The 14,512-nt window shown below is 51.1% G+C and overlaps 1 protein-coding gene across 4 annotated transcripts; it reads left to right on the top strand.

The window, feature by feature from the left end:
• Nucleotides 1-43: 43 nt before the first annotated feature.
• CC2D1A (coiled-coil and C2 domain containing 1A) lies at nucleotides 44-14,462 on the top strand. 4 transcript variants are annotated; one of them, XM_028499390.2, is made up of 16 exons: nucleotides 44-297; nucleotides 1,674-1,809; nucleotides 3,421-3,536; nucleotides 3,630-3,695; nucleotides 3,956-4,090; nucleotides 4,175-4,409; nucleotides 10,752-10,876; nucleotides 11,192-11,264; nucleotides 11,443-11,514; nucleotides 11,607-11,737; nucleotides 11,817-11,889; nucleotides 12,604-12,737; nucleotides 13,107-13,218; nucleotides 13,300-13,472; nucleotides 14,164-14,286; nucleotides 14,367-14,462. In XM_028499390.2, exons 1-16 carry the CDS (start codon nucleotides 238-240, stop codon nucleotides 14,427-14,429), a joined length of 1,827 nt encoding a protein of 608 aa, XP_028355191.1. In that variant the 5' UTR covers nucleotides 44-237; the 3' UTR covers nucleotides 14,430-14,462. The 4 variants fall into 4 exon arrangements, with proteins under 4 accessions (XP_028355191.1, XP_028355181.1, XP_028355183.1 ...); XM_028499380.2 differs by having other exon boundaries at nucleotides 113-297; nucleotides 3,953-4,090; nucleotides 13,104-13,218; XM_028499382.2 differs by having other exon boundaries at nucleotides 113-297; nucleotides 3,953-4,090.
• The last annotated feature ends 50 nt before the right edge of the window (nucleotides 14,463-14,512 follow it).

The raw sequence follows: 14,512 nt of genomic DNA on the forward strand, positions 1-14,512 counted from the left end.
CCGGGAATTGTAGTTTCAGTGCGGCGGGCCCTGCAAGTCTGCTGGCTGCGCTCGGGTTCCGCGGAGCCCAAGGGCCGAGGCGGAAGTGGGGCGGCCACCCGGGGGGCCGAGGGCGCGAGGTCGGCGGTCGCGGGGCGCCAGCGAGGGGCGTGGGACTCAGGAAGGGCTCGTGCGCGGCCATAGGCCCTGGGGGAGGCCAGGCCAGGGGTCCGGTGGTCCGAGTATCCAGCCTGGAAGATGCACAAGAGGAAGGGACCCCCGGGACCCCCGGGCCGAGGAGCCGCCACCGCCCGCCAGGTGAGTCTGTACCCCACGGCCCGGCCCAGGGGACCCTTCCCACCCTTGTTACACATTCAAGGGAGGGCCCCACCGGCCCCACCCCCAGGGGAGCCAGATCTCCACGCCAGGTGAGCCCCGGTCCCCGCCCCCCTGGTTAGGTTCGACCCCCAAAGTGCGGCCTATTGGCCCCGGCTCCCCAGCTTCTGGCGCCCCTCCCACGGCTCAGGGCCACCTGTTGCCGCAGCAGCTCCAGTCCGGGAGGAGAAGACCTCGGACCTGGGGTAAGAAAGACAGTTATGGGTCTCCTGGCCTGAGCACTCGTGGAACCCTCACATCAGCCTGGCCAGGTCAGACTCTTTTATCCCCATTGTACAGATGAGGACACTGAGACCCAGAGATGTGAAGATACCTGCCCAAGGTCATAGGGATTAAATGCTTGGCCAGAGCTAAGCACAAATCCAGAGCTGCTGACATGACCCCACAGAACTGTGGTTGGGCCCCTTCTCCCTCCCTCATTGCCTTTGCCCCAGGCACTGGGAGAGTTTGATTTTTCTCAGCTTTGATGGAAGGAGCTCAGGCCATAACTTAGTGCCCAGGTATTACAGTCTGAGTGACCTGAAGTTCCCTCCTGGCTTCTACACGTTGGACACTTGGCTTCACCACTCTAAGCCTCAGTTTCCTCATCTATAAAATGGAGCCCTTAAGAGTCCTTATGTCACAGGATAGTTGCGAAAATTCATTGAGATAGTTTATGGAAAGTGCTAGAACATAGCACTCAATAAGTGTTGTCATCATCATTATTACTATTAGATAGAGACATATATGATTGCCAATATTTGCTCATTTTTGATCCAAAGAAAGGGGGGTAATTTTGTGTACTTCAACCTGATATTATCACATCATGGTTGGTCATTAACCAGGATAGGATAGGAAGACAGGTATGTTACACAGCAAAGCCCCCAATTCCAACTTCTACATTGTCTGGGCTTCTATTTGCTCTTGACGCCTCCAACCTTCCTTCATGGCTGGCTCTGCCAAAGATGCTGGAAAGGAAAAACCAAGGTGTGCAGAGTGGCTTTGCTGTGGGGCAGGGTGTGGGGCCTTCCTTCCCCACTGACCTTGGCTAGTAGCACATCATGGGTGTGGGCTCACAGCGGGCAGTTGGGTCTCTCCAGCTGCCCTTTGCCCCATATTGATCTGTGCCAGAGGGCCTGCCCACCTTGGGACATCTGTTGTATTCTGGGCCTGTTCTGGCCTTCTGGCACTCCCCAGGGAAATGGCTTTCCCCAGCTCTGGGTTCCCTTCCTTCCAAGGGGACTCCAGGTCCATCATGGCTGCCTCTAGCTAGCTGGGGTGCATCCCAATGTCTAACTGAACCCCCATTGTTCCCACAGCTGGGCCTGCTAGTTGACCTCTCCCCAGACGGCCTGATGATCCCTGAGGACGGAGTTAACGATCAGGAACTGGAGGCTGAGTTCTTGGCTTTGGTGGGGGGCCAGCCCCAAGCCCTGGAGAAGCTTAAAGGCAAAGGTAAGACTCTCTCAACACACCCCTGAACATTTTCTGAGCTCCTGCTGTGGGCGGGGCTTGGAGCTGGGTTCTGGGGCGATGGTGAAATGGAGACGGAGAAAGTGCCTGCCCTTCTGGCATCCACAGTCTGGGTAAGAGTTAAGCAATCAACTCTGGACCCAGAATGAGGGTTTGAATCCCACCTTTGCAACTTACTGGCTGTGTAACTTGATGAATTCCAGCACCTGTGTGGGCCTCCGTTTCCCTGTTTGTAAAATGGGAATGATGACCACACTTACATCACAGGAGTTAATCTTCTAGTGTTCACCAGGCACTTCACATAGGACGTAGCACGTCCTCCAACCCACTGTTCCGTGATCGGGGCTGGGATGGGAAGGCAGAGAGCAATGGGGGAGACCTGTGAGCTGGACTGGGATTCCTGGAGGAGGCACCTGCAGTGGGGAGGGCCAGGTGAAGAGTGGGGGACTGCTTCTGGCGGGTGGGTCACAGCACATGCAGAGGCCCTGGAGGAGATGGCAGGGGCCAGGGGACTCTGCAGTGGTCAGGTGGGGCTGGAGCTCGGGGCAGACGGAGCCTTTACACTTTCTAGCTAATGCAGTTGATACTCGTTATTCATGGATTCTGAATTTGTGATTTCACCTACTAGCTAAAATGTATTTGTAACCCCCAAATCCATGCTTGTAGTACCTTTGCAGTCATTCACAGACGTGCACAGAGCTGCAAAAAACTTGAGTCACCCGATGTGCACGTTCCCAGCTGAGGCGACACTCCGCCTTCTTGTCTCAGTGCATAAATAAGTGTCCTTTCTTCGGTCTGTTTAATGCCACATTTTTCTCTTTTTTGTGCTTTTTGTTGGTGATTTTGTGAATCCACATGGCCCCCAAGCGTAGTGCTGAAGTGCTGTCTCCTGTTCCTAAGCATGAGAAGACTGGGATGTACCTTCTATATAAGCTTCATTCAGGCATGAGTTATAGCGCTGTTGGCCTCAAGTTCAATGTTAATGAATCAACAGTATATATTAAATAAGGTGTCTTTACATAGAAACACACATAAGACAAGGTTATGTATTGGCTGGTTGACAAAAATGTGCCTAGAGGCTCGCGGGAACCTAATGCTGTATTTCCTCCACGGACAATGGTTCATTATTCGCTCATTCCATGTTTGCAGCAACTTTATAGCACATGGATACTGTGGATAATGAGAATAACATGAACAACAAAATGCTGACAGTATGCTGTTCTAAGAGCTTCAGTTACCTTTAGTCCCCACAAGCTACCTATGAGGGAGAGACTATTGTTGTCCCCATCCAACAGATGTGAAGACTAAGGCCCAGAGAGGTGAAGTGACTTGCCCAAGGTCCCATAGTGAGAAAGTTGCAGATCTGGGGTTCCAACTCAGGTGGGATAAGGAAGAGATGAGACCAGGGAGATTGGTGGGGAGGGGGATCATGCCTGGCTGGCCCGAGGGCAGTGGGGTGCCATGAAGGGCCAGGAGGGGGACATGCTGCCCCACCACCTGCTACCCTATTTTGGGGGGCCGTGGGTGACCAGGACGGGAGGCTGGGGACTCTTGAAGGATCCCGGTCCAGCTGGGGCCTCCCCCTGCCTCTAGGTCCCCTGCCCATGGAGGCCATTGAGAAGATGGCCAGCTTGTGCATGAGAGACCCGGACAAGGATGAGGAGGAGGGGACGGACGAGGAGGATGTGGAGGCTGATGATGACCTGCTGGTGAGCACCCAGGATGGGTCAGGGGACCTCCCTTCCATTGCTGCACCGTCTGGCAGGCCCTCACGACTGGCCCCTGGCTGTGTGTCCCTGCAGGCGGAACTCAATGAGGTCCTGGGGGAGGAGCAGAAGGTTTTGGAGCCCCACCCTCCCGTGGCCCAGGTATACCTCCGAAGACGCTGGTCCCCGCAGCCCAGGGTTCAAGGCCTTCCTCTTCCCCTCTCAGCCATGGGACCTCACTCAGGTGGCGGGATACCACTGAGCCCCAGTTCTCTGCCCTGGGAAATGGGATGATGATTTCTGCCCCCTTGGGGTTAGGGTAGCAACATGCCTGGTATACAGTAGGTACTCAACCGAGGAAGATGTCAGGGCGGGCCCGAGTGGGGTCACCGCCCAGACTGTGTCCTCGGCCCCTCCAGCAGCCAAAGGCCACAACCCCCAGCCCAGGGTTGGAGGCCACCTTGCAGGAGAGGCTGGCCCTCTACCAGACAGCAACCGAAAGCGCCAGGCAAGCCGGAGATGGTGCCAAGATGCGGCGCTACGACCGGGGGCTTAAGGTGAGCGGGCAGACTGGGAGGGTGCTGGGACCTCACCACCCAGCTCCAGGCCCCTCCCAAACCCACATTCACATCTTCTCCCAGACACTTGAAAACCTGCTGGCCTCCGTCCAGAAGGGGAAAGCCATCGATGAAGGGGACATCCCGCCGCCTGTGGCTGTGGGGAAGGGCCCAGTGGCTACGCCCAGCCACACCGCAGCACCCACCCAGCCGATCCCTACGAACCCACCGGCCCCAGATCCCCGGGTCATCGTGGAGGGTCCTCCTTCAACTGCCCCAGCCTTGTCCCTGGTCTCCGCTAAGCCCCAGCTGCCCTCAGGTAGGCCAAGGACAGGGCTGGGCTGACCTGGGATGGGCCGACCTGGGATGGGCCAGGTATTTATTCAGTGTTAGGGCCCTCTGTGGGGTTGCAGGCCCGGCGGCACTGATTGTTAGATATTTTTAACACCCTTCCCTCCCCGGAGCCTACCTTCCAGGGGGGAAATGAGCTCACAGAGAGGTGTTGTGTGTGTGGTGGCAGTAAAATATATTTAACAACACATTTGCTATTTAACCATGTTTCAATGTGCAATTGAGAGACATTTGGCTTATTCACAATATTGCTCAGTCATCACCTCTGTTTCCCAAACTTTTTCCTCACCCCAAACGGAAACTCTGTCTCCATTAAATGCTAACTCCCCATTCTCTCTCTCCCAGCCCCTAGTAACCTCCATTCTACTTTCTGTCCCTATGGGTTTGCCTCTGCAGACATTTCACATAAGTGGAATCGTCCATCCACTCTTTGCCCTTCTGTGTCTGGCTTCCTTCACTTAGCATAATGTTGCAGTGTGTGTGTCAGAACTCCATTCCTTTCTATGACAGAGTAACATTCCCACACATAGGGTTTTGGGGGTTTTTTTTGTTTGTTTTTTACAGAAACAGAACATTATTTTTTTAGTCACTGTAATTTTAATCATGACCTCTTTATTTTTTTTCACATCGACAATGTTCAAAAATCTCAAGACCTTTTAGGTTTTTTTTTAAATTTTTGTATTGGAGTATAGTTGATTTACAATGTTGTGTTAGTTTCTGCTGTACAGCAGAGTGAGTCAGTTATGCATGTTAATATATCCACTCTCTTTTAGATTCTTTTCCCATGTAGGTCATTACAGAGTATTGAGTAGAGTTCCCTGTGTTTTACAGGAGGTTCTTATTGGTTATCTATTTTATATATAGTAGTGTGTATATGTCAATCCCAATCTCCCAATTTATCCCTCCCCGCCTCCCCCGCCTTACCCCCTGGTAACCATAAGTTTGTTTTCTACGTCTGTGACTCAATTTGTGTTTTATAAATAGGTTCATTTGTACTCTTTTTTTTTTTCAATTAATTAATTTATCTTTGGCTGCGTTGGGTCTTCGTTGCTGTGCGCGGGCTTTCTCTAGTTGCGGTGAGTGGGGGCTACTCTTCATTGCGGTGCGCGGGCTTCTCATTGCGGTGGCTTCTCTTGTTGCAGAGCACGGGCTCTAGGCGCGTGGGCTTCAGTAGTTGCAGCACACAGGCTCAGTAAGTTGCGGTGAGTGGGGGCTACTCTTCATTGCGGTGCGCGGGCTTCTCATTGCGGTGGCTTCTCTTGTTGCAGAGCACGGGCTCTAGGCGCGTGGGCTTCAGTAGTTGCAGCACACAGGCTCAGTACTTGTGGCTTGCAGGCTCTAGAGCGCAGGCTCAGTAGTTATGGTGCACGGGCTTAGTTGCTCCGCGGCATGTGGGATCTTCCCAGACCAGGAATCGAACCCGTGTCCCCTGCATTGGCAGGCAGATTCTTAACCACTGCCCCACCAGGGAAGCCCTGTACTCTTTTTTTAGATTCCACATATAACTGATATCATATGATATTTGTCCTTCTCTGTCTGACTTACTTCACTCAGTATGACAATCTCTAGGTCCACCCATGTCGCTGCAAATGGCAGTATTTCGTCCTTTTTTATGGCTGAGTAATATTCCATTGTATATATGTACCACATCTTCTTTTTTCTTTTTTTAAATTTATTTATTAATTTATTAATTAATTTATTTTTGGCTGCATTGGGTCTTTGTTGCTGCGAGCAGGCTTTCTCTAGTTGTGGCGAGTGGGGGCTACTCTGTTGCGGTGCACGTGCTTCTCATTGCCATAGCTTCTCATGTTGTGGAGCATGGGCTCTAGGCGCGTGGGCTTCAGTAGTTGTGGCATGTGGGCTCAGTAGTTGTGGCTCGTGGGCTCTAGAGTACGGGCTCAGTAGTTGTGCGCGGCATGTGGGATCCTCCCAGACCAGGGCTCGAACCCGTGTCCCTTGCATTGGCAGGCGGATTCTTAAGCACTGCGCCACCAGGGAAGTCCCTGTACCACATCTTCTTTATCCATTCCTCTGTCGATGGACATTTAGGTTGCTTCCATGTCCTGGCTGTGGTAAATAGTGCTGCAATGAACGTTTGGGGTGCATGTATCCTTTTTTTTGAAAAATATCTTTATTGGAGTATAATTGCTTTACACGGTTTTTTGTTGGTTTTTTTTGTTTTGTTTTGTTTTTTTGCGGTACGCGGGCCTCTCACTGCTGTGGCCTCCCCCGCTGCGGAGCACAGACTCCGTACGTGCAGGCTCAGCGGCCATGGCTCACGGGCCCAGCCGCTCCGCGGCATGTGGGATCCTCCCGAACCGGGGCACGAACCTGGTTCCCCTGCATCGGCAGGCGGACTCTCAACCACTGCGCCACCAGGGAAGCCCGCTTTACAATGTTTTGTTAGTTTCTGCTGTACAGCAAAGTGAATCAGCTATATGTATACATACATCCCCATATCCCCTCCCTCTTGCGTCTCCCTCCCTCCCACCCTCCCTATCCCACCCCTCTAGGTGGTCACAAAGCACCGAGCTGATCTCCCTGTGCTATGCGGCTGCTTCCCACTAGCTATCTGTTTTACATTTGATAGTGTATATATGTCCCTGCCACTCTCTCACTTCGTCCCAGCTTAGCCTTCCCCTCCCCATGTCCTCAAGTCCATTCTCTACATCTGTGTCTTTATTCTTGTCCTGCCCCTAGGTTCTTCAGAACCATTTTTTTAGATTCTGTACATATGTGTTAGCATACGGTATTTGTTTTTGTCTTCCTGACTTACTTCACCCTGTAGCATGTATCCTTTCAAATTATGGTTTTCTCCGGATGTATGCCCAGGAGTGGGATTGCTGGATCATATGGCAGCTCGATTTTTAGTTTTTTAAGGAATCTCCATATCGTTCTCCATGGTGGCTGTACCAATTTACATTCCCACCAGCAGTGTAGGAGGGTTCCCTTTTCTCCACACCCTCTCCAGCATTTATTGTTTGTAGATTTTTTGATTCCCACACATAGGGTTTTGAGTGAATAATTCCTAAGCCCTCAGCTTGTCTGTCTTTCCTATAAAACTCACCTGCTGGAGGACGCACCTCCCAAGAAGTTCCTTTCCCCCAACCTCCCTCTTCCCTCTTTAGGAAAGGAACATGGGGATCTGCCCCAGGGGCAAACGCTGCCCTGGTGAGAACCAAAGAGATACTTGAAACGCTGGCCTGGGGTTCAGAAAGTGAACCCCTGGTCTCTAAATCCTTCCGCAGCGAGGCTGGTTTCTAAGGTTTTGTTTTTGGCAAAGTTCAAGGACGACTATCAGAAATCATCACCTGAGATTCTCAGCTGAAACCATCAACAAGTTTTCATAATGGAGTTTTTGGTATGTAGCTGGGCAGGGGCTCTGAGAATCACGTGACATCACCATAATAAGACTGTCTCTTTCCTTCTATTTGTTGATGTGAAGCAGGTTTCTCTACATATTAAAAACAAAAAGGGGGGCTTCCCTGGTGGCGCAGTGGTTGAGAGTCCCCCTGCCGACGCAGGGGACACGGGTTCGTGCCCCGGTCCGGGAAGATCCCACATGCCGCGGAGCGGCTGGGCCCGTGAGCCATGGCCGCTGAGCCTGCGCGTCCGGAGCCTGTGCTTAAAAAAAAAATAAAAAAAAAAAACAAAAAAGGAAAGTAGGAAAAGAATAAACAAGGAAACAGGAGATAAATGTTAGGAGGTGGACCCAGAGCTGCCTTGCCAATAAAATTTTGCTCTTTAGTATATAAAAATTATTTGTCAAAAAAGCTCAATATATTTATTCTTTGCTCAATTTCGTGCTGATAATAATTGTAACAGTAATTCTATCCTGGAAGAAAAATTCTTTAACACAGAGACTTGCGATGGCAGTAAACAAAGCCAATCAGATGTCAAGGTGTTGGGAAGAGGGGTAGATAAATTAGGAGTTTGGGATTAACAGATACACACTGCTATATATAAAATAGAAAATAGATAAACAACAAAGACCTACTGTATAGCACAGGGAACTGTACTCAGTATCCTGTAATAACCTAAAACAGAAAAGAATCTGAAAAAGAATAAATAAATAAATACATATATATATAAATAACTGAATCAGTTTGCTGTGCATCTAAAACTAACACAACGTAGTAAATTAATTATACCTCAATTTAAAAAAAAGTTAAGGTGTTTTAGACACCTCTTCAGACAAGTCCTCCAAAACTAAAGCAGTGGGTCCAGTTGTCAGTCTGAAAAAGTACAATGCATGCTGTTTTTCAGGTGTTTCTAGGATTCTGGACACTGGGTGGTGTATGTATTGTATTTTTTTTTATATACTGACAATTGTACCTATTACTTTCAATTTAGGGATACTTCCCCTAAAAACTGAGCATATTGTTTGAAACTGTAACTAACATACTGTTTAATAAGCCATTTAATCCTGTTTCCCGACTTTGCTGATACAGTGCATAGATGTACATTTAAATGTACAATGGGGTTGTCAAAAAAAGCCTTGCAAGTATCCACATATATCATGTTAGGGTACAGTTCTGCGGGAGACGTGGATGTAAATAAGGGAAGATCTGAAATTCCCGAGTGCTAAATGTGAACCCTGACGTATATTTAAATAGTAAATGTTGGTTTGCGTTGTTTCAGCCCACTGACTTTGCAGTAATTTGTTACAGCAGCAACAGGAAACTAATAAAATAGCAAAAAACAATTTTTACCTTTTTCTATATATTTTTCCCCAGTCAGTTTTAACTTTGCTATTTTTTATATAAGAAATTAAAAATTTTTACTGAGCAAAAAAAAAAAAAAAATAGTAAATGTTGGTATATAATCAAAAGAATTGAAAGCAGGGACGTGGAAAGGTATTTGTACACTTGTGTTCTTAGCAGTATTATCCGCAACAGCCAAAAGGTAGAAGAAACACAGTGTCTCTTGACGGATACAGGCACACCTCGTTTTTTCCAGTTTTTGCTTTATTGTGATTCACAGATATTGCGGTTTTTTACAAACTGAAGGTTGGTGGCAACCGCGCTTTGAGCTAGTCTATTGGCGCCATTTTTCCAATAGCATTTACTCACTTTGTGTCTCTCTGTCACATTTTGGCAATTCTCACAGTATTTCAAACTTTTTCATTATTATTATATTTGTTATGGGGATATATATATATTATATATATATATTATATATATTATATATATATTATATTTGTTATGGGGATCTGTGATCAGTGATCTTTGATGCTACAATTTGCTAAAGGCTCTGTTAGTATTAGTTAGTTAGCATTTTTTAACAATAAAATATTTTCATACTAAAGTATGTATGTTGGGTTTTTAGACATAATTCTATTGCACTCTTAATAGACTGCGGTATAGTGTAGTAACTTTTATATGCACTGGGACACCAAAAAAATTGAGTGACTCACTTTATTACGGTATTTGCTTTATTGCGGCGGTCTGGAACCAAACCCGAAATATCTCAGAGGTGTGCTTGTAAATAGATAAACAAATGTGGTCCATTCATGCAATAGAATAGTATTCACCCTTAAAAAGGAAGGACGTTCTGACACCTGCTACAACATGGATGAACCTTGAGGACATTATGCTCAGTGAAATCAGCCAGTCACAGAACGACAAGTACTGTATGATTCCACTTATAGGAGGTCTCTAAAGGAGTCAAATTCGTAGAGACAGAAAGTAGAATGGTGGGTGCCAGGGGCTGGGGGAGGGGGATGGGGAGTGAATGTTTATGGGGACAGAGTTTCAGTTGGGGAAGATGAAAGAGTTCTGGAGATGGACGGTGGTGAATTGCTCAACAATGTGAATGTACTTAATGCCACTGCACTGTACACTTAAAAAGGGTTAAGATGGTAAATTTTATGTTGTGTGTATTTTACCACAATTTGAAGAAATAAAAAGGGAATATTGGTGAGTTTCAAATCACCATAGTAGTTAGGATACATTTGATTTAAAAGAGCGGTGTGATGGTTTTCTTTATCGAATGTCAATATTTGGAGACACTGGGAATGATGACCCTTGCTACTTTTTCAACTTAAAATGAAAAGTTTTCGATGTCAACTTAAAAATGTGTAAGGGTACATAAAGTTTTCCAGAATTCTCTTGGGGGCAAAACAGCAGTGGCTCCAGAGACTGACAGTCATGTGTTTGAGTCCCCACCATGCCATCTTCAGGCTGTGTGACCTTGGGGAGGCAGTAGCCCCTCTCTCAGCCTTAATTCTCAAATCTATAAGGTGGGCCTAAGAACAGTCTTTGTTGTGAGGATTAAGTAGAAATGGTTTGCATGCTGTTCCCCCTCCCAGGTCCCTGCAGCCCTGGCCCCCTGGCCCAGTTGCAGAGCCGCCAGCGCGAGTACAAGCTGGCCGCCCTCCACGCCAAGCAGCAGGGAGATACCGCCACTGCCGCAAGACACTTCCGCGTGGCCAAGGTGTGCCCAGCCTGACGGACAGGGTCGGAGGGAGAGGACAGGATGCTCCTGACGTTGCGTGATGGCAAAGAACAGGGGCTCTGGAGTCAGACAGATTTGAATCCTGGTCACTCTGTAGCTGTAGTTTGCTGCACCTCTTGAAGGCTCATTTTACCCTCTCTGTGAAATGGGCATATGTGTCTGAAGAGGCTTGAGCAAGTTGCTGCAAAGGAAGGGACAGAGCGGGGAGTCCTCTGTTGTGGGCAGGGCATAGAGACTCCCCTCAGGGTCCTGGCCCCCAGCTGCAGCCTCTTCCCCTGATCTTCCTTTTCCCAGAGCTTTGACGCTGTCTTGGAGGCCCTGAGCCGGGGGGAGCCTGTGGACCTGTCACGCCTGCCCCCTCCACCTGGTGAGGACCCCACCTTGCCCACCCTCCAGGACTGCTGGAGGCCTCCACGAAGTTCTTTCTAATGCTACCGCCCCTGTTGGTCAGGCCCAGGGACCCCACCCTCAGGCCAGGCCAGCCTGGTGGGGGAAAGGGCGGCCACCAGCAAGCGCCCCATTGGACTGGACCTCTCTGCCCCCAGACCAGCTGCCCCCAGACCCACCATCACTGCCACAACAGCCTCCAACTCCTGCCGTCGTGCCCTCCATGCCAGGTAGGCTTCTGGGACCCCGTGGGGTGGGCCAGCCAGAGCAAGACAGTCTCCCCGCGCCTAGACTCTTAACTCTACCCCCTGGTCTGGCCCAGAGGTTCCTGCACCCCCAAGGACTCTCCTGGAGGCGCTGGAGCAGCGGATGGAGCGGTACTGTGTGGCCGCGGCTCAGGCGAAGACCAAGGGGGACCAGCGGAAGGCTCGCATGCATGAGCGCATTGTGAAGGTGCGTGGAGGCCAAGTGGGTGAGTTGGCAGCCCCTCGAAACCTTGCCCAGGAAGCCCTAACACCTGCGTTCCCTGCAGCAATACCAGGATGCCATCCGAGCCCACAAGGCTGGCCGAGCCGTGGGTGTGGCCGAGCTGCCTGTGCCCCCAGGTAGGCCCCGCCCCCGGCCCCTACCCCTCCCACCTCTGGGCCTTTGCAGGTGCTATTCCTTCCGACTCTGCAGTCTCAGGGGAGCCGACGGCTTGCACACTCAGAAATTCTGCAAGCTTGTTAGACAATTGGTAGCTTAAAATCAGTCACAATGGGAGAGGTTATACCACGGCAATTGGCAAACACTAAAAATCAGGAGGTTTTATTTGGAGAGCCTGTTCACCAGCCCACCACTGCCTGCTCCCTCCATTTCTTCTTTGTTTGACTCAACTCCTTCCTAGTCATCAGCTCTCAGTTTTCCAGATAGCTGCTCAGCTTCCCATCAGCCCCGCAGTGGGTAGGAGGTGTCCTCTGGGATCTCAGAGCTGCGTGTGTGTCCCCCTTGAGAGCAATTATGTGTCTGCACCTTGGTCCCGTGGGAGTCCCTCCAGGCCCAAGACTACCTCTTATGCCCAGCACACTACCTCACGCAGTGCTTGCTTGTTGGAGTCTGGTCAAGGCCCAGCCGGGGTCAGGCAAGAGGAAGGGCAAGAGAGAGGTTGGAATGGTCTGGCAATCTCCACCCAACCAGCAGCCATCTCCTTTCTTACATGCAAAGTAGATTCAATGGCCTGAGGCTCCTTATGGGGGGGGGCGGGGGGGGGGAGGAACCTGAGTCTCCGCCATTATGGTGTTGGCCTCTCCCTCCTGATTGGGTCCCAACTGGCCGCCCAGGCTTTCCCCCGATCCAGGGCCTGGAGGCCACCGAGCCCACCCAACAGAGCCTGGTGGGGGTCCTAGAGACTGCCGTGAAGCTGGCCAACCAGGATGAAGGCCCAGAGGACGAAGAGGATGAGGAGCCTAAGAAGGTGTGAGGGGCCGGGGCCTCGGGGTGAGGCAAGGGAGTGGCAGCAAAGCCAAGCCCCAGCAGTCCTGGCCTTGAGTCAGAAAGAACCGGCTACACATCCGGCCCTGCACCCTTCTGGCTGTGTGGCCGTGGGCAAGTCGTTTTGCTCTCTGACTCTCGGCTCCTCCTCTGTAAACTGAGCACAGTAATAGTCCCTACCTCCCAGGGCTGTTGCAGAGATTCAGTGTGAACAAGATCATATGTTGTGTTCAGTGCTGAGGAAACAGAAACTAAGACGGTCAGTGTTGTCAGTGTCGGGCCCTGACCCTTTGAGGAGTGGACTCATCACAGGTGCTGGGAAAGCTCTGACTTCCTCTCTATCCCTCAGCAGCTCAACAGCCCTGCAGCCCCCACAGCCCAGCCCAAAGCCCCACCTTCAAAGGCACCCCAGTCAGGATCTGCCCCAGCAGCCAAAGCAGCCCCCAAAGGCACATCCACCAGAGGTAGGTACACCTGCCCCACCTGGGCTGCCTATTGCCTGGCCATGGGTTGGGCAGCACCTGCAGACGCCCCTGTGCCCACAGCCCAGCAGCAGCTGGCCTTCCTGGAGGGCCGCAGGAAGCAGCTCCTGCAGGCAGCGCTGCGAGCCAAGCAGAAGAATGACGTGGAGGGCGCCAAGATGCACCTGCGCCAGGCCAAGGGGCTGGAGCCCATGCTGGAGGCCTCACGCAATGGGCTGCCCGTGGACATCGCCAAGGTGAACCCTCTAGGCCTGCTGGACCTTCCCAAGCACTCACCCTTCAGGCTCATGCCACTTAGCAGCCATGTGACTTGGAGTGTATTAGTCAGTGTCCAGGTTAAGCTGCTGAAACAAATAGGCCTCCCCAAGACAGTGGCTGAAACAAGACAGACACTTATGTTTCGTGCATGTAACGTTCAGGGCATTCTGGTCTCCAAAAGACAAAGCCCTTCAGGGCCCAGGTTCTTTTATCTTGTTGCTCTGCCCCACCCTAGGTCTTGTCCACATGGTCAAAGTGGTTTGATGCCTTGTCTGCATCCAGGCTATGAGAAGTTACATGGAGTTGCCATCACTTCTGCTTGCCTCCCATTGGCCAGAACTGAGTCACATGGCCACACCTAGCTGCAGCAGAGACTGGGACATGTAGTCTCTTGCTGTGTGCCCAGGCAGGACTCCATTACTAGGGAAGAGGGGGTGGGGATCAGACTTGGGGGAAAATGGATAACAGATTCTGCCATTTGGGGCAGGACCATCCACTTCTCTTTGAGCATTACTTTTCTCCTTGGGAAAGAAGGAAGAACAGGGACAAGGGATGAAGCCATAGTCAGGGAAGGCCTCTTTAAGGAGGGGTGACGTTTCGGCAGAGCCCTGGGTGGGCCTGCTCCTTGCTGACCAGCAGACCCTACCTCCTGAGCCTCGTCCTCCCCAGGTGCCACCCGCCCCTGTCAACAAGGACGACTTCGCCCTGGTCCAGCGGCCCGGCCCAGGTCTGTCTCAGGAGTCTGTCCGGCGCTACGGTGAACTCACCAAGCTCATAAGGCAGCAGCACGAGGTGAAGGGGGATTCCCTGCCCAAGTCGCTACAAGGGCTTTGGGCCCCCAACCCTCCCCTCACTTTCTTCTGCTCCCCCAGATGTGCCTGAACCACTCTAACCAGTTCACCCACCTGGGCAACATCGCTGAAACCAGCAAGTAAGAGGCCCCGCCCCCAGCCCCACCAGTCATCTGCACCCCCAGCCTGCCCCTGGGACCCGGGACCTGAGCAGGGCCCTCTTGCCG

This window comes from Physeter macrocephalus, chromosome 2 (genome assembly GCF_002837175.3).
Source record: "Physeter macrocephalus isolate SW-GA chromosome 2, ASM283717v5, whole genome shotgun sequence".
Lineage (NCBI taxonomy): Eukaryota > Metazoa > Chordata > Mammalia > Artiodactyla > Physeteridae > Physeter > Physeter macrocephalus.